The sequence below is a fragment of the Telmatherina bonti genome (assembly GCF_933228915.1).
Source record: "Telmatherina bonti genome assembly, chromosome: 1".
In the NCBI taxonomy this organism is placed as follows: domain Eukaryota; kingdom Metazoa; phylum Chordata; class Actinopteri; order Atheriniformes; family Telmatherinidae; genus Telmatherina; species Telmatherina bonti.
In genome coordinates, this window is record NC_136619.1 from 18313333 (window position 1) to 18338376 (window position 25044).

The window sequence follows — 25044 nt, forward strand, 5'->3', positions numbered from 1 at the left end:
AGCAACAAACAGCATCAACAGCATCCTCTTCATTCTAAATGGACCTAACAAATATTTTAAAAAGAAGAAAGAATAAAAAGAAAAACAAAAATCTACTGGGTTATAATGTTGTACAAATATTGGAACTCACTTCTGCATATAGTACTTGCAATTAAATGTACTCGGCATATTCAAATATATGTTTTTCATTTACAATAGCAATGTTCTCAAAACGGAATAAAGTTGTTGAGCTACCTGACTGGTGAATATTGGTTGAGTTTAAAACAGACACACACCCACAGTAAATGTAAATTTTACAGCTGCTAATTTTCCTACTGTTAAATGCTCATGCATTAATCATATACAGCTAACATTAACCAAACATATATTTGCAAATGCACATGCCCTGTGATTTTGTGATTGATGACACAAAATAAAGAGTTATGTAACTCAAAACATGGGTGGGTTTGGAAAACTGGATCATCTGTTTTAAAATTCAGCAAACAGAAATCAAGAAAATTCTAACAAAATGCTGTTTTTAGATTTAAATAACTGGGATTACTTTTGCACATAATGTAAATTTCCAAATACTATAGTCAGCTGGTGGACATGCAGGTCTTTTTATTATTTATGGACCCGGGGTCCAACAATTGAAATTGCTGTATAAGGAAACCAAAAAGCATTTCTCAAACATGTTGCATGAAAGGAAATCAAAGCAACTCATGAGATGAAAATAGTCTCGCCAAAGAAATGGAAAGAAAAAAATAAGAAATTCAATAGCTAACTCATAGAAATGTTAGCATATAACCTAATTATTGGATGACGTTTCAATGTCACATGACTTGTGTTACTCATCAGCTCCACAGAGGTGAGTCAACAATCACAGAGGATTTGTGATTTCAGGTGTGTGGTCATTAATCATGTTATCACTTGCACAGCCATACAGACGCCTCTTAGGATATTACATGTGGCATATGATAGAAGATATCAATTAATAGTCAGTGGCCAAAATTATTTTTCTTTTATTATTGACATGCTTCCTATGAAAAATGTTAATTAAGGGTGTAGCGGAAAGTAAACGCATTTGTTTATACACTGTGATTATTTGAAGAGTAAAGTTTAGGCCTCTGTAAATGCAGCCATTAATATGATATGAATTATATCTTGCCTTTATGGGCAGTTACTTGGTTTATGACACAATTAGTCTCCAGATTTCATATTATAAACTCATCTAGTTCATGTTTGGGTACAGAATGACTCCTGTGTTCTTATTGCAAGTGATTAACCTCTTACCATAAGGTTGCTGGTGATCCAGTAGTACACCTTATCCCCATCCGGTGGTCATGAAGAGGTTAAAACTGCACTCCTCAAATATTTTCATAAAAGAAGCTAAATATCCATATTAGGAATGCCATCTTTAAACATAAATGGCAACCCCTTGAAGTTATTCATTGTTCTTTGTAAGGCGTGTTGACAAATGCACTTGATACTGTCATAGCTTGAGAACTTTCACAAGAGACAAATAAAGGCTAAATCTGAGTACACATTGAGTTGTCAACACTATATATATATATATATATATATATATATATATATATATATATATATATATATATATATATATATATATATATATATATACACTACTCACAAAAAGTTAGGGATATTTGGCTTTCAGGTGAAATTTATGGAAAATGCAATATGTTCATGCTACAGTGATATAATATCATAAAAGTAAGACATTTAAGTAGAAGGATGCACTACTGATTTCCTCATCTCAAAAAATTCATTCAACACAAAAGGTAACAACAATGGTAGTTACACCACAACAAAAAATTTGAACGTCTCAATATCTCGTCATGTGCCCTTGAGCATCAATTACAGCTTGACAACGACGTCTCATGCTGTTCACAAGGCAACTTATTGACTGCTGAGGCATGGCATCCCACTCTTCTTGAAGGGCAGCCCTCAGGTCATTGAGGTTCTGGGGTGCAGGGTTTCGAGCCTCTACACGACGGCTCAGTTGATCCCACAGGTTTTCAATGGGATTCAGGTCTGGAGAAAGTGCAGGCCGTTCCATTTGAGGTACACCAGTCTCCAACAGCCGTTCCCTGATGATGCGGCCTCGATGAGCAGGAGCATTGTCGTCCATGAAGATGAAATTAGGCCTGTGCTGTTCATGTAGGGGCACAATCACTGGATTAATGATGTTATTCAGGTAGTATGGGCTTGTCACTGTACCATTCACAAAGTGTAGGGCAGTTCTGTACCAAGTGGACACCCCTGCCCACACTATAACACCACCACCACCAAAAGCTCGCCTGGTGACAACAGTGGCTGATGCATATATATATATATATATATATATATATATATATATATATATATATATATATATATATATATATATATATATATATACATACATCTATATATATGACACAACTGTATATTACAGAGGGAAGTAAGTGTGAAGAAACCGAATCTGAAAAAAGCTGAAAACAATAATATATACATTTTACATAGAGTTCACAACGGCCTTCTGAAGTGGAAACAAAGCGTAGCAGGTAGCAGGTAGCAGGTTATGTCATATTTAAAATAACATTTATTGGAATGCAATATGGTTCCTCTTCTCTTCAGTCTTGATACATAATCCACACTTAAGAAAAGACATTTAAATTTTTTTATTAACCACAAAACTTTTTCAGCTCACCTTAAAATATAAATGTATACTCCCACCTCCACTATTTCGTCTTTTACAGAGTGGGATGATATGTCTTATCTGTTACTAACCGTCTGGCAAATACTATTATAATAAAATGTGCTACCAGTTGTTTTATTATTATTGGTTGCTGGCCTTAAGTCCAAATTAATAAACAATTTTAAAAGTTTTCATTTTCATATCTAATTTTCCATTTTTGCTGCATGTGAGGTAGCAAGCCTCACATGTTACCAGGCCTTACCACTAGTGCAGTATGTAGCATAGTACCTGCTTATTTTCATGTAAGCTACATATGTAAATTAACCTGGAATCTCATTTCAGTCCCTAAATGAAGGATTTTTGTGTTTCCTCCAACAGTAGTACATTTGAAACGGAAACCCACAGCAAGTTTTTTTGTTTGTTTGTTTTTTCTGTTTTGTTGATTTGTTGTGTGTGTGTGTGTGTGTGTGTGTGTGTGTGTGTGTGTGTGTGTGTGTGTGTGTGTGTGCGCGCGCGTGTGTGTGTGTGTTTGAGAAAGCCCCTTGGCTCTGAACTCTCGTATCCTAAACTGACACCTCAACACAGCGGTGTCACGCGGGCGGGACTTCCGGTCGAGCGCACCCGGAAGATTCGGATGCAAGTTTCTCTGTTCGTCTGTGCATCCATATGCTCGTTACTTTAAACGTGTTAATGTAATTTGGAGGCTTTTTCTACCCTGTAGTATTTACAACAATGTTGTCTTTAGACTTTCTTGACGATGTTCGTCGCATGAATAAGCGGCAGGTACGTATGGTGGTTTTAGTTTCCGACGGTGTCTTTGTGTAGCAGTGCTCCTCAGAGCTAACCGCAACTAGCCGTCGATTGATTTTTACGGCTGCAGACTGTTACTGAAAGCGAGTTGAGAAGAAATCGGTTTTATGCACATTTGTCTTTTAAATTAAGCCTTTTGTACGGCAGCATGAAATACGTGTGTAAATGTTGTGTAAACTACAGTTCTCTTTCCTGTGTTGCTAGCTACATCCCTGTCATTGCAGCCTTACTTTAACCTATAGAAAATAACGCCTCGTGTTGTTGCGAACAAATTACTTGTGAATTTTACGGCTCCACCCCAAACCTTCCTCCAAACACGTATACAGTGACACTTGTGTTCGGAAAGGTTTATAGTTTTTATGATTTTTCTTTTTCCCATCCCCAGCTGTATTACCAGGTGCTGAACTTTGGTATGATTGTTTCCTCTGCGTTGATGATCTGGAAGGGTCTAATGGTTGTCACTGGTAGTGAGAGTCCCATTGTAGTTGTTCTCAGGTAAGATGTTCACACGTTTTGGTTTCTGGTGGTTCTACACATTCACATTTTCTATCAGGTACATGGTGACCAGAAAGTGCTAAACAAAATGACACCAAGTAAAGCACTTTTACGTTTTTTTGCGATGTACATTAATATCATGGAAACCGTGTTAACATGTTGAAAAACAAATATACAGTGCCAAAATACTTCTATCAAGGAAAAAACAACTTTGTATTTTAGAAAGAAACTGTTGCACAGAATATGAAACACATAAAATTCTTGTTGCAACATGTCATTTGCAACTGTAAAACAGTTTGACAAAGTTCTGAATACATTGCATAAGCGGTGTTGGTTTAAATGTGCTGTATCGCAAAAGATTTTGTCAATTGTTGTTATTAAGATTGAACTCTGTATGTAGTTTCTTCACAATGTAGACCACTATGACAGGAGATGTTTGCTGATGGTCATTCGTGTTGCCTGCTCTCTCACTTTCTGCTTTCTCATCTTGCAAATAGTTACACTTTCATTTTTTTGCCGCTCTGGTGTCCTACCATCACCTCCTCTATTTTAGAAAGAAACTGTTGCACAGAATATGAAACACATAAAATTCTTGTTGCAACATGTCATTTGCAACTGTAAAACAGTTTGACAAAGTTCTGAATACATTGCATAAGCGGTGTTGGTTTAAATGTGCTGTATCGCAAAAGATTTTGTCAATTGTTGTTATTAAGATTGAACTCTGTATGTAGTTTCTTCACAATGTAGACCACTATGACAGGAGATGTTTGCTGATGGTCATTCGTGTTGCCTGCTCTCTCACTTTCTGCTTTCTCATCTTGCAAATAGTTACACTTTCATTTTTTTGCCGCTCTGGTGTCCTACCATCACCTCCTCCTGTCCCTCATCACGTCCCTTTTCATTATTTTAATGTTACATCTATGTTGCTCTTATTTCTCTCCATCTCCTCAATCAACTTTTTCTCAGTCGTTTATCTCACCTTATTCTGGTGAGAAAGGGAAAAAAAGTTTTGTGCCTTTCCTTTTTATTAATGCAAGAATTAAAGTATTGTAACAATGTTTCCTTGACAAACTTTTAATCATTTTAGGGTTTTTTTTTTATCGTAGACAAATCTAACTCTAGACCTACTGAAACATATGTGCAGGTCGCAAAATATTGTTCTTTTCTGTCAACACAAACTTCACATGACAAGTATTTTAACCAAGCGGCCATTAATGTGATGTTTTTTTTTTGTTTTTTTTTATTTATTTTTTTTATATGATGCAGTGTTTCTTTCCTTCAGTGCTGCTGCTTTTCGTTTTTGTGGCTCCCTCCTTTCCTTTCCTCTTCTCAATTTCAAAACAAAACAGTGTTAAGCGGTCGCATTTGGTGTAGTTGGACATTATATATTCACAGTTGTATGTGTCAAATTTGCCATAACTATTGATTGAATTAAGTGCTGCCAGTTGAGGTGATGTCCGGGGTGGCAATGTTTTTATTCGTGTGCCAGTTGCCAGCCCATTAGAGCCACCTGTGTTTATAGAGAAATCTTCCTTTATTAGAAGCATGGACTTTTCTGCCTTTAGCAATGGGGCAGAGATTACTTTTGTTTTTATGTGTGAAATGAATAATTTACCATGTAATTTTCTACTGAAGGAGAAACTTCATATGTGGCAGGGTTGTACACACAGCAGTGGCCATGTTTTTATCTGCCAATGTGTTGGGTTAATTTTCCTACTTATTTTTTTTGATCGGCTGTTTATTAAAACTATCTGTTTAACATCACATCAGCGGAGGTGACAACTTTTAACTTCATGTTTAACCACGCCTACCCCCAAAATTTCCAACAAGTCGCATAATACTTCTTGGAGCCCCACAAGTAGAAAGTTCTATTTAGCGTCAACATTAAGCCACATGTCCCCAACCACATCTACGAGAACAGGAGAAAAGTTCTCAACTCCTGTGAAGTATGTAATAGGTTTAAAGCTGGGGTAGGTAATGTTGGGGAGCGAGCAAGATGTAAAAGTGGCGCCCTGTCTTGGCTTTCCCCCCTCTGGTTCTGCTTCTTGTGTGATCCAAGGCCTTTTTCTTACCTCCGGCAAGGAGGTTTTTTTTTTTTTTTTTTTTTTTTTTTTACTTTTGTTTACCTGTTTGTGTTCAAGATAACTCAAAGTTATGGACAGATTTTATTAAAATTTTCAGGAGTTGTGGGAAATGTGAAAAGGAAGAACAGATTTAATTTTGGTGGTGATCTAGTTCGCAGCTTTTTCACCAACAATTTTCTCTTTGTCTGCTGCTAAGCGGGAGGAGGCAAAGAAACCAAGCCAGGTCGGGGAAATCCTTCCTGCATTTTGTCTCAGCCGTGAAGAAGCTTACAAAATATAAGCAATAAACTTCAATTCAGCCCCAGCGTTTTGATTGGTCAGAGCTTTTACAGATTTACAGTAAACTGAGAGGTCTAACTATATTTCTTATTGTTCATGATTACAAAATGTGCAGGACACGGAACCACTTCAGCCAGAGTAAAAAAAAAAAATGTCTGAGTAAGATTGCCTACCCCAGCTTTAATGCTTCACCAGGGCCATCAAAACTATTTTTTAGAGCTACATTACGTTTGATTTCAAAGGCTTTTTTTTGTTTGTTTGTTAATTATATATAAGTTAGGTATTTCTGTTAGCCTCTTATCCACTACTGACTTTCTGGGGGAGATGTGAGCTCCAAAAGTATGGCTAACATCACACAAATGCCCGAGGATAAGCCTGCTGGGTTATTCATCATATTAAACACTGTATAAACAAGGTGAAGCTACATTTTATGGTGCCTGCTGGTGACTTTGGCATAGGAAGAGGAGGTTAAATCAAGAAAGAAATAAAAGATAAACTATTAAATTAGAAAAGAAGACTTACAGTTCTTAGTTCCCCTCAATATTGGGCTGTATCTCAGTGCCTTGTCACCTTTGGTCTCAGCTTTTAATGCCAGTTATATGGCCAGCTCTTCCTAATGGATAAATACAATATATGATGTCACCATAATCTCTTCCACCTAAAATAAACACCAGGTTATAGTTGCATCAGTGAAGTTCTGTTTTCTCACCTGAACAAAGTTACATCAGAAAAACAGGAAATTCTGTGTCCACAAAGGCTGGAGTGTCCTCAGCCTACGTTAACACTGTGGTAATGATGGAAAAAAAGTAAAGACCAACCTACTTTATTGTAGCTCCAAAAACCTAGCTGTTTCCTAGACTATCAAATCTGGGCAAAAGATGCTTTTCTTCAGGATTTCTCTTTTGTTAAATTTATCAGTGTAGGACAAGGCTTTACATAGATACTATTACAGTCTTTGGGACAGTTTTAAATCTTGCAAAACAAATTTACAAGTTTACCAAAAGATTCATGAAAAAGCAAACATACATTTTTCAGAGTAGGGCAAGACTGATATATGAGATACAATGTACAGCTTACAACCCCATACCATGGAGGGGCTTCCGCCAGAAAAACCTTAAACCAAAAATAAAGCAAACAATCGGCTGTTCTACATGGCTGCTGGAGACCGTGTGGGGAGTCTCGAAGCTGATCACTCCCATTTTTTCTGGAACTGTTCACAAATAAACTGTGCTGGACTAATGCAAGTGACAGTATCAAAATATCTTAGGATGTGAAATTCTAAATACTTGTTTAGTGATGTATCTTTCACATGTTGTAAGAAATGAAGACATCACTTTGACTAAGATTCTGAGCGAGCAAGAAAACCCTTACCAGGCAGTGGTTGAGTATAAACATACTAAATCAACAACTGTTAGAATTTGGCCATGAAATTTATGTCTTGGAAAAACTAACATTATTTTTGAGGGTAAATGATGTGTGTGACTGTATGTATATTTATGTTTAGTTTAACATAGTTATTGTGCATGTGGGTAAATAAAATTGCTCTTAAATTCCACTACCACACAACTTTGGATGTACTTACCTTTCAAATGTAACGGGAAAATGTGTCCAGACTTCTGCTGAGACTGTGTGTTATGAAGGAAATGGTCATTTTGATGTACAGTGTATAATTTCTGTGCTGAAACAGCTTTAGCTGTTTTAGTTTTAAGTAATACTATTCTAGTATACTTTCCTTGTTAATTCACTAAAACAGAGAGATGTCCATTGTTGTTCTTTCATTTTTCATCTTATTTTCAGTGGGAGTATGGAGCCAGCTTTTCACAGGGGAGACCTTTTGTTTCTCACCAACCGGGTAGAGGATCCCATCAGAGTCGGAGAGATTGTTGTCTTCAGGATAGAAGGCAGAGAGATCCCAATTGTACACAGAGTACTAAAGATCCATGAAAAGTATGAATGAATATTTTAATTGAGAAGCTGTTCATCATATTGTTCTTCTAAACATCAGTTTCTGTCTACCAAACCTTTTTTTTAATTGTTCTTTTTTAACAATGCGTTCTTTGGTAAAGCTTTGTAAATTGAACCTCAATTAAGACTGTCTGTCTGATATTTCTTGCTAATGTGATTCAGATACACACTGTTAAAGAAGGGACTTTTATAGTCTGAAAAACTATTTATTCTTTATTCACAGGGAAAATGGAGACATCAAGTTCTTGACCAAAGGAGACAATAATGCAGTGGATGACAGAGGTCTGTACAAGCAGGGTCAACACTGGCTGGAGAAAAAAGATGTTGTGGGGCGAGCAAGAGGGTAAGTATTTTTTTTTTTAAACCATAACTAAGAATAGCAATATCTTTAAAAGATGATTTTAATGCAGATATGTTTGTTTGGGCTTGTGTTTATTTGAAATTGATAATGTTGACACACTGTCTACACATACACACATACACTACCAGTCATAAGTTTGGACCGCTTATTTAATTTTTAATAAAGTGTATAGAAAAATAATGTTGCCTGCACTTTAATCTACAGAAAACAGAGCCTACCTCTGGCATCCTCAACCCTGCTCCTGCAGGTTTTAGAAGTTTCCTTGCTGCAACATGGCTGACTTTAAATTAGTTGGTAATTAGCAGACAAGCTCTTTACTAGTTTTAGTCTAAATCAGGTGTGTTGAAGCAGGTAAACTTGTCAGACATGCAGGACATCAGTCCTCAAGGACCAGGATTGAAAATCCCTGGCCTACGCCATTGTATCGAATTTTGATTCAGTTTCTGCATAGCCCCGTACATTAAGGGTTTCCACTTACAGTCCTTGAGGGCCTTTATCAATGGTGGGGAACCCTGCTTTTTTTGGGCCATGGTCCAGCAAGTTTTAAAGCACATTTACATCAATCTTTTTGATTAAAATCCGAGTCAGTTTGCTCGCAAAGTCCCCTTTATTTGGGGAAATGTGAATGCACCCATTGAATTCTGATTTGGATAAAAGAAGCCAACAAATGCAGGTCTTAGTCCATATCAAGCGGACCGAATACAGCAAGCGGACTACAAAAAAGGTCACTTTCTCCATTTAGTGTGGTATTGCATTGTGTTCTCCTTGACAGTCTTCTGCCTTGTCTGTTGTTCATACTGCACCCATTGTTGCAGTGTATTTCTGCAGTATACTTGCCTAAGGAAGAAAAAAAAAAGCAGCTGTAGTTTCATGCTTTACGTTTAGCTCACAAGTGTAGAAAATGGAGTTTTCTTCTTCTTACAGGATCTGTCCTCTTTTGTTAAATGCTAGTGCAGTGTCATCTTTATTGACAATGGAGATATATTATTCTAAAGGTTTGGCGCATTTGATCAAAATGCAACATGAGAGCAATCTTTGTCCGCATAAATATACCCCCCTAAAAACTTAGATGTTTCCCTGCTCAAACACACCTGATTAAAATCAAATCAACATCTTATTACATGTTTTGCAGAGTGAATCATTCATTTAATTCAGGTGTGTAGGAGCAGGGAAAGCTGTAAAACTTGCAGGCCTATTAACCAAGTTTCCACCATTGTTGTAGAGGTTTCCCTGCTCCAATACATCTGATTTAAATTAACAGATAATTAACAGGCTTGGGCAAAACTTGACAAGCTGTTGAGGTTGTCTATTTCTTTGAATCCGGTGGGTTAGAGGGAAACAGCTAAAAACTTGCTTGTTAGTGGCCCTTGAGGATCAGAAGTGGCCCTCCCTCCTGTAAGGTAAATGCCTTAGATAAGTGGCGCTAAAATGTTTTGATTATTTTGATTTGTGAAACTTTTACCAATCAGTTCAGTCTAAAAGAACTTCTGATATATCGTTTTTTCATCTCCAGGTTTGTGCCATATATTGGAATTGTCACCATTCTCATGAATGATTACCCCAAGTTCAAAGTAAGCTGTTTGTTGCTATTACTAAGTTTTCACAAGATAAAGCTTACAAATATACAGCATAACTTCTAATGTTTTCATCATGTGTTCCCATCCTGCAGTACGCTGTGCTCTTCATGCTGGGTCTCTTCGTGTTGGTCCATCGGGAGTGAGGTGTCCAAACTTCAGCATTCAAGAAGGATAAACTACGTCCAGGAAACCTCAGTCATGCCTTTTAAAACAGAATTATATTAGACTTTGTCAAACCCAACTGGCTTTTTTGTACCATTTGTTTGAACATTTTGTAGAAATGTGGATAGGGTGTTTACATTTGAAGAATCCAAGCTTTAAGAATATTTTTCGGAGGAAACTAGGTTTGATTTAATTTTGAAGTCAACCTTCAATTGTAATCCTCAGAATGTGAAACCACATTTTTGGAGATGAACTGAGGTCTTTGTTTATTTCGTGTTGAATCATTTTCAAAAATGTGTGAAGTATTTTGACTCCTGAATATAAATATTAAATATGAAATCTGGTTACCTTCCACTATGAATTATATTAACGATTTCGGATTTTATTGTGGATGCTGTTCAACAATACCAGTTTTTATTTGTGCTGAGTTCAGCTTATTCTCATAAACTGTTTCTGTTGAGTTTTGTGGATTAATAAGCAATATAGTTTCTGCAGATGTTTCTAAAAGAGCCTATTGGGGAAGAATTAGTTTTTGTATCAGTCATTGTTAAGAAACTTGCATTAAATGGAAGTTTTACATCATTTTTGGTAATATGTCAAGCTCTTTGCCATTTTACCCAGGATTTGCATTCTAATATACCTTACATTATTTTTTCATATAACTGTTTAATGGTTTTTAGGCAGTGAAATCCAACAAACTGGATTCTCCAGCAAAGTAATGTGTGAAGCCATCACCAGCTGCTGTCACATTTTTTTGAGTTCTGCCAGAAATAATTTGACATCCACATGTTTTGTGGCTAATTGAATGGTGTGAAGTCGTATTTGGTCAAATTGTGTAAATGCCACAGTTGTCATGCACAAGTTGTGATTTTTCACAAATGCAAACATCCTTTGAGATCAACTGTGTTTGCTGTTCTCTGTATTATAACGAAACCAAAGTGTTCTTACAGTCAGGAAAAATTCTATCCTGGCTTTCTTGAAAACTATCAAATTAGTATGACCTGGATCTTTTTTTAAATCCTCTTCCTGCACTTGAACTTTTAAAATGAATATGCAAGACCAAAGAAAAAAATAAAATGGTCTTAATGATTGCATAATATTCACTAAACAAGTGTTGCCAACTATTTGACTTCCAAGTGGTCAGTTTCCCCTTAAAACTTTCCTGGCAAACACAAATATATATATTCTTGGTCAAAATTACAAAAACATCCCAATTAGCTAAGTGTCCCATAAGTACGCTTACAAAGTTTATTGTAGCCTACCCTTCCAAAAATCACTAAGGTTGAACCTGGGATGCAAAGTATCCACTAATTTTAAGGCGTGTTTCAGCTTGGTTAATTTAAGCTGTGAGCATGGGGAGTGTGATGCTGTGATGTTCTGATGGTTTTCTAATTAGACTGACATTCAACTGTGCAGAATTTATGAAATCTCAATATGTGTGTTAATGTCAAAGGTTATAAAAAAGAGCAAGGCAGAAGCCAGAGCTCTTCCAAGATACCTCCAACTTTAGCACCCTGAAGTGAGGAAGAGGCCATCTGTCTTATCAGCTCTAAATTAGCGGAGAGAATCAGCAGGTTCTCCTGTCCTTAGAGGACTGATGATGATCACAGTAGCATGCTGCAACTGGCCCAAATGTCATGTTGCTCGTTGCAAGGGACCAGACCTGGCCCTTGGAGCTGGAGGGGGGAGGTGGAAGAACTCGAGCTGGAAATTAGTGGCTGTATCAGAGGAGCATTAGCAACCCGCTGAGCCTCTGATTATACACCAACAATGCATTACCTTAAGGTTTTTTATATTATGTATCGTGGAATTTTGTGTTAACAGTATCAACTTTAAGATTAATTAAGACTGTGGGAATTTTAATGTATTTAGAAATGTAGACTGCTCGTGAGACCGTTCCCAAAGAAAACTTCTGAAATGTGTTTGTGATAAGTAAACAACGATTTATAATTCTAAATTTAACGAGTTTTAAATCCTCATTTTCCCCTCTTTTTATACAAACTTTCATTTCCTGCCTAAATTACGCACGGCTAAAATGCGCTCCGTTACCTCAGCCCGTAAACTATGACTCAGCTCATTTTATTTTAATTTCCAATGCAAGCTAAACGAAAGCATAGACACCATAAACAGAGCCCACCCCGACCAGGAGAGCCTATAAAAGCAGAATGCGCGCCTGAGCGATCAACCACTCACAGAGGAAACTTGGAAATTTGCGCCCTGGAGGACAGTTCCACAGTCTGCGCTGAAATGAGAGGACTCACACTGAGTAATATTTGCCACTGTGGCGTCTTTACATACCTTGTTTTGTTTTCTTTTATGTCTTTGACAACTGCAGTTAGTTTCGACCTGACTGAGCTCAGGAATAAAGTTGCTAAAATCAAAGTGAATCCAAGAGGCAATCTTTGGGCAACAGGTAAGATAGCTACGTATCTTTTCCCTCCTTAAAAAAGAAACAAAACTTGTAATTTCCGCGTATTTCAAACAAATATTTTATATTTTGGCACCATTTTATTTTTGTGCTTATTTCCTCCTCTGGATAATTGGCCTAACTCATGTTCTTAAAGTTTCTTGATGGTTTACTGCCTTTAATGGGCCTTTGCCTTGGTTTGACAGGACATTTCATGGGGAAAAAGAGTGTGATGGATGCCCCTCTGCTGCCGTCACCTGAGGAGCAGGCTGTGGAAGCGCTGGAAGTCAGCCTTCCTGCAGAGCACACCGCGCTTGGAGAGCTATTCCAAGAGTTTGTACGGGTAGCGCTGCAAACGCAGGTGGACGCACAAGCCAGTCGATTGAAAAATCAGGTGAGAACCAGGTTATACCACCCAAAGGAAAAAAAAAAAGAAGGAAAGATAAAAATCCAGAAATGACAAGACTTTGGTTTTTATTTAAACGATTGTTACTCTGTGTTGCAGGAGGCGGACTTGTTGATGAAGATTTTAGAAAACTACATCCAAAGCAGAAAGTGACGCAGTGTGTAATTATCTGACTGGCATGAACACGGATTTGAGGTCATCGGGTCTCATGGGGTTAAAATAAACTATTCAGAAACATGCTATGGTCTACTCATCTTGAATGTGATTTACTGCAACTGTATTTACTGATGTTTCATTTTCAGCTGGCAACTATTTTTTCCCAGTTTGTTTCTTAGTAGACCTATTCATTGCTCATGGTGTTATTGTTCTTTAGTTAGGCTGTTTATATTAAATAAAAACAATTGTTTGCATTGCGTTTACTGTGATGTGATAACTTACAGCCTCCACAGCTGATATATCATAATGCAGCAGGAAGCCCAGACTACATTGTGACTCCAGCACTGCTTCTTTGAATAACACCTGGGAATATACACTTTCCTGAACCTGCTCAATTCTAGATGCCTCTTTAGTTTGACTCATTCTTTAGGTTGTGGGCTTAAAGATCTCAGCAACAGTGCATGCATCACTGGGGTCTGAAATAAACACAAGACACTATCTGTATATATAGCTTGTAGCCTATGTTGGTCTTTATACTGACTTTACTTAACTCACCATGATATACTTTCCTCCATGCTGGTTTATACAACCTCTTATTGATGTATCCAATGTCCCTCATTAGCAAATCTATTTCTTCACATTATATTCTAAACATGTTGGACTAACACTTATATAAATATAAATGTAGACTGCTTATATAAAAGCCACTTTTCATCCCTGAGTACTGCGGCCTGAAATCAATAATGGTTTAGTCTTTTTTAGTCCTTTGCATAAAGGGATGCTCATGATCAATAGGAAAGAAGGGATGCAGCTCTATGGCATAGAGTTTTGCCTTGGGCTGTAATCTGTTGTATTAGAAACAGGTAGACTATTTCAGTCTCTCACTTAAAACGCCTTGTCTGTTGCTTGATGTCATTTTAAGGTGAGGAATGTGCAACTTGTCGAAAGTATCAAGTGAGGAAAAGAACTTGCTCATACTTAAATAAACGAGCTGAGAGTGACTCAGTTTTGAGAAATGATCTTTCCTGAGGAAAAATAAGCCTATCAGTAGGCTTTAACGGTGTGGATAAATTTCTCCTAGAGCAGTTTTAGAAAAAAGATCCATTTGGCTTGAAGTCTATTTGTTGTGACGTTGCTAAATTGAATTGCAAGGAGTTCAAAAGAAGCCACTTTACTTTTGTGTAAGGCTTTAACCTAAAACACATCAATTTGGACAATTTTTTTTTTGTTGTTGTTTCAAGACAAATGAACTTATTATCCTGTCGTTGTCATTTTATTCTCAAACAATAATGTGGAGATCTTGGAGTTTTCAGGTATAGAAAGTTGTCTGAAAGTGGGTTAGAAGGCTGGACAACTGGACACAATTGAAAGCTTCTAAGTATGTTACAGAAGATTTATGATAAAGCATAAACATTTGTACTGTGGTCTTTTATGAAGAGGGAATGAAAAAAAGAACATTTTGACATTTTCATTTCCCTTTCCTCATTTAGAGTTCAGAAGTAAAGTGTTATGCTTGCAAGTACAAGAGGTCATCTTTATCCATCACATAGATAGACAAATGCCTGTCTGTGTCTGCATGTTACTGTTGAAAATAGTTTCATATTTAAGCCAAACATTGTTTTAGTTCATTTTAATGACAGGCAATTATGCCTGTAGAAAAGTGTGGCTTAATGTGTCAGTGGAATCACTGATAGGATAACTACCTGCTTGTATGAAAATTGTAGATTTCAATATACTGACTGTCAGCTACTGAGGAGGGTTGATGCTTCTATATGATTTGTGCATCATTTCCTGAGGGACTGAAAGGTTCAGTTTAGAACCTCTTTCCTCTGTGATTACTTTGAGTTTGCTTCTTTGCTCTTATACATGTTTTACTTGTATATCTCCTTTGATTTAGTAACCCCTCTTTCATATTCCTGTTCTGTACACAAAGGAACAGCTTGGTGTCTTTTCTCTAATGAGAATCCATGCATGCCAAGTAAAAGGATCAACTCAATTTCAAAGAATTTTTTTCATGCACAGAAATGTTATCACAGGAATCTTCCATTTGGTTAACATTGTTTAGACTACTCACTTTCTCCTGTTTGAAAGGTCATAGATCCAATAAGTGGTTAATTAAGGGAGTTGAGGTGCAGAATGTAAAGAAAATCCGATTATAAAGATTGGTTGAGATGAGTCTGGAAATTTTAAGGCTTTGGTGTACACTTTACAGTATAAATTTTCATCCTTCGGGATGCTTACTTTCATTTGAGGTATGACCAAATACCTTAGATGCAGCTGGAATTGATGTATTCCCAAGTCGTAATGTTCATAGAGGTGCCTTATATCAGGTACACCTTGCTAGTTGGACCCTCTTTTGCCTGCAGAACTCACTTAATTCTTTGTTGCATAAATTCAACCAGGTACCAGGTATTGGAAACGCTCTTAAAAAAATCTGGTCCATATTGACATGATAACATCACACAATTGCTGCAGATTTGTCAGCTGGTCATCCTTGATGAGAATCTCCTATTCCACCACATCCCAGATGTGCTCAATTGGTTTGCAGTCTGGTAACTGTGGAAGCCATTTGTGAAAGCAAACACATAGTCATATTCAAAACCCAGCTTGAGATGATTTGGGCTCAGTGACATGGTGCATTATCCTGCTGGAAGGAACCAACAAAATATAGATACAACACCGTTGACATAAAGGTATGGATATTGTCAGCAACAATACTTAGGTAGGCTGTGGTAATTTAAAAAAAAAAGGAACAAAGCTAAATTGGCACTAAATGGCCTAAAGTGTGCCAAGACATTATTCTCCACAACCTTAGACCACCACCATCACCTAGCTAAATCCTTGCTATAAGTCAGGATGGATCCATGCTTTCATGTAATTTACACCATATTCTGACCCTACTATCTGAACGTCTTAACTGCAATTGAGAATCATTTGACCAGGCAAAGTTTTTCCAGCCTTCTTTGTCAAATTCTGATGTTATGTGACTTGTAACTTCAGTTTCTTGCTCCTAGCTGTCAGGAATGATCCGCTGTTGCTGTAGCTCACCTGATTCACGGTTCAACATGTTTTGTTTTTTTTAGAGACCTATAAACTTTGGATTTCATATAAGTTTAATAATATTTTCAGACCAAATTGTAATGACATGTTATGAATTTAAAACCAGAGACGGAGTAATAACACACACAAACAAATTATTTTATGATGTTTAAAAACCTTGTCAATGTTCTATACAATATGCAGCCTTTCTTTGCAATGTATGCTCTGAAAATGATCTGCCAAGTCATTTCCAGCAATGCTGGATGATTAATCACAATGCGACAACCTGTAAGGTTGTAATTTGAAGTCCTATTTAATAAATGTATGTTGTGGTGGAAATAATATTATCAAGAGTCTCTATATGTCTCTATGATAACTTCAAGAAGAAATTGTCACTCGTTGCTGTGACAAATGATGAAGCTTTCTTCTTTCACATTTCAATGAGCTGAAGAATTGACAGAAATTTGTTATTGTGAACATTTTTAAGTTTGTTATCTCTCATTTAATCACTGGTAGAAAAGCTTTCTGTTAAATTGAACAAAAGATGGTGTCACATTGCTGCAACACACAATGTCGGCACAAGCATTTGCTAATTATTTATTATCCCTATTTCTGGGGGAGGTTAGATCATCTCGTTCCACTGGTTCTCATTTGGTTAGAGTTAAAGGTAACTCTGGTTCTCATTCTAAGTTGACATTAATTTATGTAGGAGTAAATAAACCATTAAATTTTATGTTGCATCATGCAAATAGCTGTCAAATTGCAGAAATGATCCTGACATTTTCATTTGAGAGGTAAAATGCTGTGATACACAATTAAAGGCATATGTCTTTTTGTGACTTCAGTACTCCTATTTTTTGCACCCCTGCACATGTACTTGTCTTCCCTTTTTATTGTTCTGTTTTAGTAGTGACTTTAATAATAGTCAGCAGATCAACTTGATGCATGATTTACCCTGAGAATGTATGACAACAGAAGTACCCTCAGCTTCTTCTGAAGTTGTAGGTGACACTTTAGTTGTGTTTAAACACCAAATACTGACAGAGACATATGTTGCAAGCTTTCTCTCAATAAAAACAAAGCTTTGAGCACCAGTTCAAGCCATTATTGATTGAGCACAACTGATTTTCAATTGAGTAATCCATCGCAGGAAACACAGGTGAGACACATGTCTCTTACATCATTCATTTTTTACCACCAGACAGAAGGTGTGCTGCCTATATATTTATTCCAGTCTCATACTTAGCATCTAAAAATTTAATGTAGTTGAAATAAGGATGGTCATGTGTTTTTAGGGCATATACTGCTTACCCTTGATCTTTTGTATATTACTGTTAAACTAGCAATGATACACTGCCACCCTCTGGCCCGAAAGCACCAGCAGCAGTGAAATTCCCGTTGATGCTCTGCCTGCAACAAGGTTCAAAGGAGGAAATATCGTGAAAATTTATACTAAGCTGAAAGTAATGATTTAATATGTGTTAACACAAAGTGTATGCTTGTGCTCAATGCCAGCTGCTTAAACTGGCATTGTCTTTGAGAAATCTATCACCAGTTGCTAAGATGCAGGAGGTCTTTTTAAAGAAACTATGTTTATATCCTCCATTGTTTATCTGACTGGATCATTTTTCACAGCCCCTTTATAAATGCAAAGTGACAAACTTTTGTACACACATTAATTTTTCATACTTTGCTCCAAGCCTTTTAAATCATTTCTAGTATCTTGCAAATACATTCTTTGTTTGCTTTTTCAAACTGCTATATAAATAAATCACATTAAAGCTGCAGTTGAAGTGAAAGTTCTGTTAACAAGTTACTCATTTTTCATTCCTGAGGAACTGATAAGGGACATTTGTAAAGAATAATCTGTGTTCAAGTTGGCTGCGAGAAGAAAGATCAAGACAAAATATTATTTCTCAAGTTTAACAATTTATTTGTATTATGCAGAATATTCCTTGGCCGAGGTTCAGATGAATGTATGTAGTCGCCACAATGATCCAAATGAACAAAGAGCAGAAATTACAAATTCTTTTTTTGTACATTGACAGGTATGGATTTACTCTCTCTGTGCTCCTCTCTGGTTCAAAAACTGGTTCCTACATGCAGTTGACCTTGGTATGATACGTAGTGGTGGAGGCTCACAGAAGGCATTGATTAATTTCTCTCAGAGCAGAAAAGGACAATACCGTACAGATTATATTTATGATATTGATAACAAAAAGTACTAAATAAATATTTAAGATTAACACTTCATTTAGTTCTAATGGCTTAATTAGTGTCAGTCAGATTGCCCAACTTATCTGGTATGTTGACAAATATTTAAGGTAATAATATGCCTGTCAGCAGCTACTTGAACAGTACAAACACTCCGATGACAAATGGCATATTTCTTCAAAATGTATCTTTAAATTGTTTATAAGGCTTAAACTGAAGGGACAGTACCAAAAAGAGACTGAATCTGGTGAAGTCTAACAAATTATCCTCAGCATCTTAGTTTGCAGGAATTCCATTATAGGAATACTTTGCCATAATTCCTTTATTCAGAGGCATTTATTTGTAGGTTAAGTGCCCTGTAGATTTACAATTTATTTTGTGTGACATTCAAATATTCCAGCAGAAGTGTTACTACACCATCAAAGAAAAATTAGGATAATTTCACTTCAAAACATAATTTTATCTTTTCATAAGTGCATTTGAGGAAATTTATACTTAGTGGTTGGGACCAGAGAAATGTGCAGCTGTGAACAAGCAGACAGTGAGACATGTTTAAGGACGAACAGCTTATATAAATATATTGAATGATTATCAGTGATGCATCCCACTGACTGACGTGTTATTTACGGACAATGGCGTGTACAAAACATTGAGTGTGTGATGGAGTTGTTTTAGAAATTAGATTACATATACTATACACATGAAATCATGTGGCCTATAATGCGGAAAACTGGGGAAGCTGTTTAATCGTCTTCTGTCAGGCTGTTTTGTTTTGGCTGATGATGTCACTGGAGCACGTGATCTCCTTTTTCCCCCTTACGGTGATTTCATTGGTCGAGCCCAGGGGACTCTGCACGGTGGGGCAGAGCGAAGCCATTTTATTATTTTAATAGCAGAGGTGCAGGTGCACCGAAATCAAAGAAAAAGATATATACATATAATAATTAATATAACAAGAGTGTTTGTTATAGTTTAAACGGTAAAATGGGGCAGTGTGGCATCACATCATCTAAAACCGTCTTGGTTTTCCTGAACCTCATATTTTGGGTAAGTAAATGAAAGGTGTTGGAGCAGAGTGCAGCATCCCAGCGAGGCCAGGGATGGAGAGCATTAGCATGTTAGCAGACTGCGTCAGAGACGTGCTGCAGTCTGCAGTTTAGCGACGGAGTTGGGGTGTTAGGCTGGGTATCTGCTGATATATTGTAGCATTTATTTTGTTGGGTGCAGCTTATTCATTAGAAAATGCACTATGTTAGGATAGCTGTCTTCAGTAGATGCCCATCACAGATTCTGACAATGATGTAATGCTGTAGCAGCCAGGTATCTTCAGCTGACGTAACCCTCCATTTCTACATAGAAATTATGTAGAAATATGCAGCTGTAAAGTTTAAAATGCTTTCAGGATGTTTGACTCTTGCAGACACCACAGGTGATCCGTTCAATACTAAAACCTTCTTTATTTGTCTGCAATTATAACAGCAATAATACACTTCCGAGTCATAATTTTCATTTTTTTTCAAGTATTTTTTGCAGTTTAATCTTTATCTTAAAATTTCTCTTCTGATATGCAGTGAGAGTGTTGGCAGCTTCCTCTCTCTGGCCCTGGCAGTCTGTTCAACTCGAGTGTCTTTGTCTTTTTCTGCAGGCTGCAGCTGGGATTTTATGCTACATTGGAGCTTATGTGTTCATAACATATGACGACTACGATCACTTCTTTGAAGATGTGTACACTTTGATTCCTGCTGTTGTAATCATAGCTGTCGGGACTCTTCTTTTCATCATTGGCGTGATTGGTTGCTGCGCAACAATACGTGAAAGCTCTTGTGGATTGGCAACTGTGAGTATTTACCTTGACTTGAAAAGACATCAATATATATGTCAATGCTATACTGTAAAGCACAGTTTATAGCTTTTTTTTTTTTATCATTAATCAGGACCAAAAAATATATTTTTGCTTTAGGAATAATTGTCCACGTAGTTATCAGCCCTAATAGCAGAGTTTCCTAATCCTACTCGTCGGGACCCACTGGTTTTAGATCATCTCTACACATCACCCAGATTAATGCCACAACTACAGGCTTCTGCAGATCTTGTTGAATTTAGTCTATTGAAGAAGAGAAGCAAGTAAGGGGGAAGATCCTGAGGAATGGAATTGGAAAACACTGCCTTAAAGCATCTTCTTTAAAACAATTCTAATGTAGGTGATGGGAAACTAAATCTGCTGCTGTTGTGTCAACAAGACATACTTAGGGCACATTCACATCAGTCTTTTTGATTAAAGTCCGAGTCCGCCTGCTCAGAAACTTTGCTTCATTTGGTGAAATGTGAATGTGGAAAATGAATTCTGGTTATGAATTTTAAAAAAAAAAAAAAAGAGAGAGGACTTGGTTCACCTAAAAATGCAGGTCTTGGTCAGTTTCAAGTGGACCAAATACAGGAAGTGGACTACAAAGCAAAGTCCACTGTGGATTCAGCAAATAATCTTTACCCCCACTGCGAGTGAACACAACCAATACTTGTGAGATAATAGATGGTGGGGTTGTGACGATATGCTTTTGTCCCGATTTGATTCGATTCCGATTTTTTAGGTGCTGATTCGATTTAAATTGCGATTCTCAGAATTCTCTGATATTGCTGATTTTTGAAGATTAAAAACAAATAAAATGTATAAAACCTTTTTTTTGCTTGTCATTTTTCTTCATTTCAATGAGGAAAAAGCAACACAGTAGCCAGACTATCATTCTGCTGCTATAATGCACAATATTACAAGTAAAAAGATCCATAAAAACTAGAAAAAATGACAAAAATTTTATAGTGCATTAATTAGATTTTTTAACAAAAAAAAATCTATTTTAAAATTGTGAAGAAAAAAATCCCCATTTCCGATTTTTCAATTAGATTTTCCCACCCCTAATAGATGGCTCTGCGTGGGAGAAATAATTCACAGGATAAACGTGGCACAATTGGGTCAAGTTTTGTTAAAAATCTGATCAACCAGCCCACTGCAATTGGATTCAGTTCTATTTATGTTTTTTTCCTGTGTTGCAAAATAAAACATTTTTTAAAAGGTCCACTTCATTTGGGAAGTGCAGTATGAACGTAATCTCGGTCCGGCATAATGTCCCCCTACCCTCTAGCTGAAACAAGCCCCCAAGCGAACCGAGTCTAGCTGACTTTCCTCTGACGTAAATTCACCTTTAGTAGTTAAGATGATGCCTCAGATCCCCAAGATAAATGTATTTGAAACCATCTTAAACCACAGTTTTTTTTCCCACAATTTTTTCTCTCCCCATGCTTCTTTAAATTTGGTCTGAACACAAATTTCTTTTTGACTCGATGTCAGTAAATAACACTGGGGAAGTCTGAAATCAGCTACACATGAGCTTCAGCTAATTTTAAGGAGTTCTTGTTGATTTTTCGCCCCATCACTAACATCAGAAGATCTTAAAAGAAAAAAAAAAAACCTTTAGAAGTTCACACTGGAAATTGTTTTAACATACTGTTGAAGGTTAATAAAAATGGTTAAGCAACTCTCATTCAAAATAAACTTTTGTGTTTCTGATTGTTTTTTGCCCTTTCAGTTTGCTGCAATTCTCCTATTGGTGTTTGTGACAGAGTGTGTGGTGGTGGTGCTTGGCTACATATACAGGGCAAAGGTAAAGTCCAACTCAGTGACCTGCATGGGTTTTTGAGTTTTTAACTTGGGGCAAAAACTTCATCTGCTAAAGTTGCAGAATAAAAAAGATAAACATCTTGTTGTTATGCTCTCTAGTGTCGTGTTACAAAAAAATGGAGAGATGGATTCGATTCTCACTATTTCTGCTTAAGAATATGATCATCAGAGGTGTATAAGAGAGGTGTCCAAGTGCCATAAAGTAAAAGTCCTGCCATGTTTTTAGATCTACCCATGCTAAACGTACAGCTGTTTTTACTGACAGGACCGTCTACCCTGCAGTGGAGCAGAGCTAATTAATTCTAGCTGGTTTAGTGACTGGTTGGAACAGCTACCGGTCTTTATGGCACCTGGATTATACACCTCTGATTCAGAAGAACTGCTACCTGAATACTTTGAATTCATATAGCTGTAAAATAACAATCAAGTGACAGCAGCTGTTTATTTGTTGTAGGTAGAAGATGAAGTGAATCACTCCATCCAGAAGGTTTACAACGAATACAGTGGCACCAACACTGATGCTCCCAGCCGGGCCATTGACTATGTGCAGAAGCAGGTGAGGAAAAATGGGAGCTAAAATGCTCTCTTTCATGACTAAATGAGTTATTTATAGACCCATTTTAGATTTTTTTTTACCAACATTATTTATTTAAAATGTAAGATGTTGGAGATTTTCTTTCATCGTGCTTGGTTATTTTTCCTCTTAGCTTCACTGCTGTGGTATTCACAACTACTCTGACTGGAGGAACACCCGCTGGTTTAAAGAATCCAAGAACAACAGTGTCCCAGTCAGCTGCTGTCAACCCAACATCAGCAACTGTACAGGCACTCTGACTCGACCTGGAGATCTCTACCAAGAGGTATGCACACAGTAAATGTAGCTGTTATTATCTATGTGTCATGTTTTGTTGGGAATGTGTTTTTAGCTGTGAAACTCACACATTGTCTTTTTTTCCGTCATAGGGGTGTGAAGCTCTTGTTGTGAAAAAATTAAAGGAGATCATGATGTATGTCATATGGGCCGCATTAACCTTTGCATCTATACAAGTAAGGAGCACAAAGCTGAAACATTATGCTATGCCAAGGGAAAAATCATAAAATCTACTTGTAGTTAAAACACTTCTTTGGAAATGAACATAATAGGTAGTATATTATTCATTGTGCAGAGTATGGCATTAATCGTATTATATTTAGTTACCAGATCATTCTTGATGTGCTGCTTCCAGAGTACAATTGCATACCTGTAAAATCTTTAAAAAAAAAAAAAAAAAGATGAAATTTAGCCCTTTTGCCTTTTCTTCTTGCCTGGATGTCAGCGAGTTTGCTCCTAAATGATGCTATTTTCATGCTATCTACCTGCAGATGCTGGGCATGCTTTGTGCTTGTGTGGTGCTGTGCAGGAGGAGCCATGATCCAGCGTACGAACTGCTGGTCACAACCAACAGCTATGCATGAAGGACGCAGTCAGACAGCACAGCACTCAGAAAATCAACAGGAGCATCACCGGACATGTTCACAGTAGATTTCAGCTGTAGTTATATAAGCTCAAGCACACCTCGCACAACTCATGAAAAAGTAGCGAACACTGACCATGTGGTTTGAGTGGGTGGTGGCTTCGGAAGGAAAAACATATATTTACTGACATGATCTCTAAGCTATTGGTACTTTAAATGTTTTTTTCTTTTCTTACAATTTTCAATATCAATATAAAAGCCAAAGTTGTTATGTGGCTAATTGAAAGAACAGTTGCAGATATGCGTTTTGTTTTGTTTTTTCCTCCATGTTTTACTCCAAATTATCATCCTCATTTGGAGCTATGTGTGAAAATATATTTGGTTGTATAGAATGTACTGCCTTGTGTGCAAATTTGCACTCAAAAGGGAGCTCTTGAAATACTTCATTGATGTTTAGATGTGTAAATTATGCTAACATTCAACATGTACACTTTCTAAAATCCTGGTTTTACCAGATTTTTGGAAAATCTTCATATTTCAGTCCAGATCTAAGCTTTTCCTTTCAGTTGTTACAAACATAAAGTCAGTGTTTTAAAAAAATGCACTTCCCTGAGTGAGAAGGAAGATAATGAAAAAAGTGACTCCTTTTTTTTTTCTTTCTTTAATATGTTTATTGCAGCTCTGTGTTTCTTCTTTTCCCTTCAAGCCATGTATAGTAGAGAGAATTCCTTATGTTCACAAATATTCAGGCTGTGTAATATTCATTTTGGATATTCTTTGAGTCAGGCTTTGTGAGTGAGGCATTGCCAATATCCAGTATATATTGTGAATCAACCTTTCTCTTTCCAGTGCCATTAGTAGGATTTATAAATGATTTCACCTGTATGTGTAGATTTCAGTTTGTCAGTCACTTTAGTTTGTTTGTTAGAAACCTGAAGCAAAGAACTACAATATGTTGTTTTATACTTCTTTGTGAAATTGTGCACCATTTTAATATTTTTTAAACTGCTAAGTTTGACCCCATAGATATTTAGCTAGTGATGCAGATGCAATATTGTATTTGAATGATGTACAGACTGGAGAAAAATAAACTCATACATTTCAAACTGGACTTTTTGTACTTTTTTGGTGCAGTTTAATCCTCACTGCAAAAAGCAAGGGTATTTTAGTAATTGCCATTATCAGTAAAATATATGTTATACATTCAAACAAAGAGCTATTCGTTCTGTGACGAGTGTTGAAATGGTCTTGAACGTAGCTTCAGCAATTTGTAACGTCAGCT

At 36.8% G+C, this 25044-nt stretch overlaps 3 protein-coding genes across 3 annotated transcripts; all 3 read left to right on the plus strand.

The window, feature by feature from the left end:
* Nucleotides 1-3300: 3300 nt before the first annotated feature.
* Nucleotides 3301-11269, plus strand: sec11a (SEC11 homolog A, signal peptidase complex subunit). The gene is made up of 6 exons (XM_079243898.1): nucleotides 3301-3463; nucleotides 3876-3985; nucleotides 8146-8295; nucleotides 8537-8656; nucleotides 10188-10245; nucleotides 10344-11269. The coding sequence occupies exons 1-6, from the start codon at nucleotides 3413-3415 to the stop codon at nucleotides 10392-10394; spliced, it is 540 nt and encodes a 179-aa protein (XP_079100024.1). The 5' UTR covers nucleotides 3301-3412; the 3' UTR covers nucleotides 10395-11269.
* A 1391-nt stretch (nucleotides 11270-12660) lies between these two features.
* Nucleotides 12661-13379, plus strand: nmbb (neuromedin Bb; the record flags this gene model as incomplete). Its single annotated transcript, XM_079241622.1, has 3 exons — nucleotides 12661-12826; nucleotides 13027-13214; nucleotides 13326-13379. 3 exons carry the CDS (start codon nucleotides 12661-12663, stop codon nucleotides 13377-13379), a joined length of 408 nt encoding a protein of 135 aa, XP_079097748.1.
* A 6240-nt stretch (nucleotides 13380-19619) lies between these two features.
* LOC306754642 (tetraspanin-3-like) lies at nucleotides 19620-23763 on the plus strand (the record flags this gene model as incomplete). The annotated part of the gene is made up of 7 exons (XM_079238668.1): nucleotides 19620-19682; nucleotides 20281-20472; nucleotides 22217-22291; nucleotides 22763-22864; nucleotides 23016-23168; nucleotides 23272-23355; nucleotides 23671-23763. 7 exons carry the CDS (start codon nucleotides 19620-19622, stop codon nucleotides 23761-23763), a joined length of 762 nt encoding a protein of 253 aa, XP_079094794.1.
* Nucleotides 23764-25044: the final 1281 nt, after the last annotated feature.

What these genes read in the sequence shown, in the direction of transcription:
- sec11a (XM_079243898.1), top strand. Translation starts at nt 3,413, where the DNA reads ATGTTGTCTTTAGACTTTCTTGACGATGTTCGTCGCATGAATAAGCGG. An exon ending in CCCATTGTAGTTGTTCTCAG is followed by an intron (nt 3,986 to 8,145) that starts GTAAGATGTTCA and finishes TCTTATTTTCAG; the next exon opens with TGGGAGTATGGAGCCAGCTT. An exon ending in GTACTAAAGATCCATGAAAA is followed by an intron (nt 8,296 to 8,536) that starts GTATGAATGAAT and finishes CTTTATTCACAG; the next exon opens with GGAAAATGGAGACATCAAGT.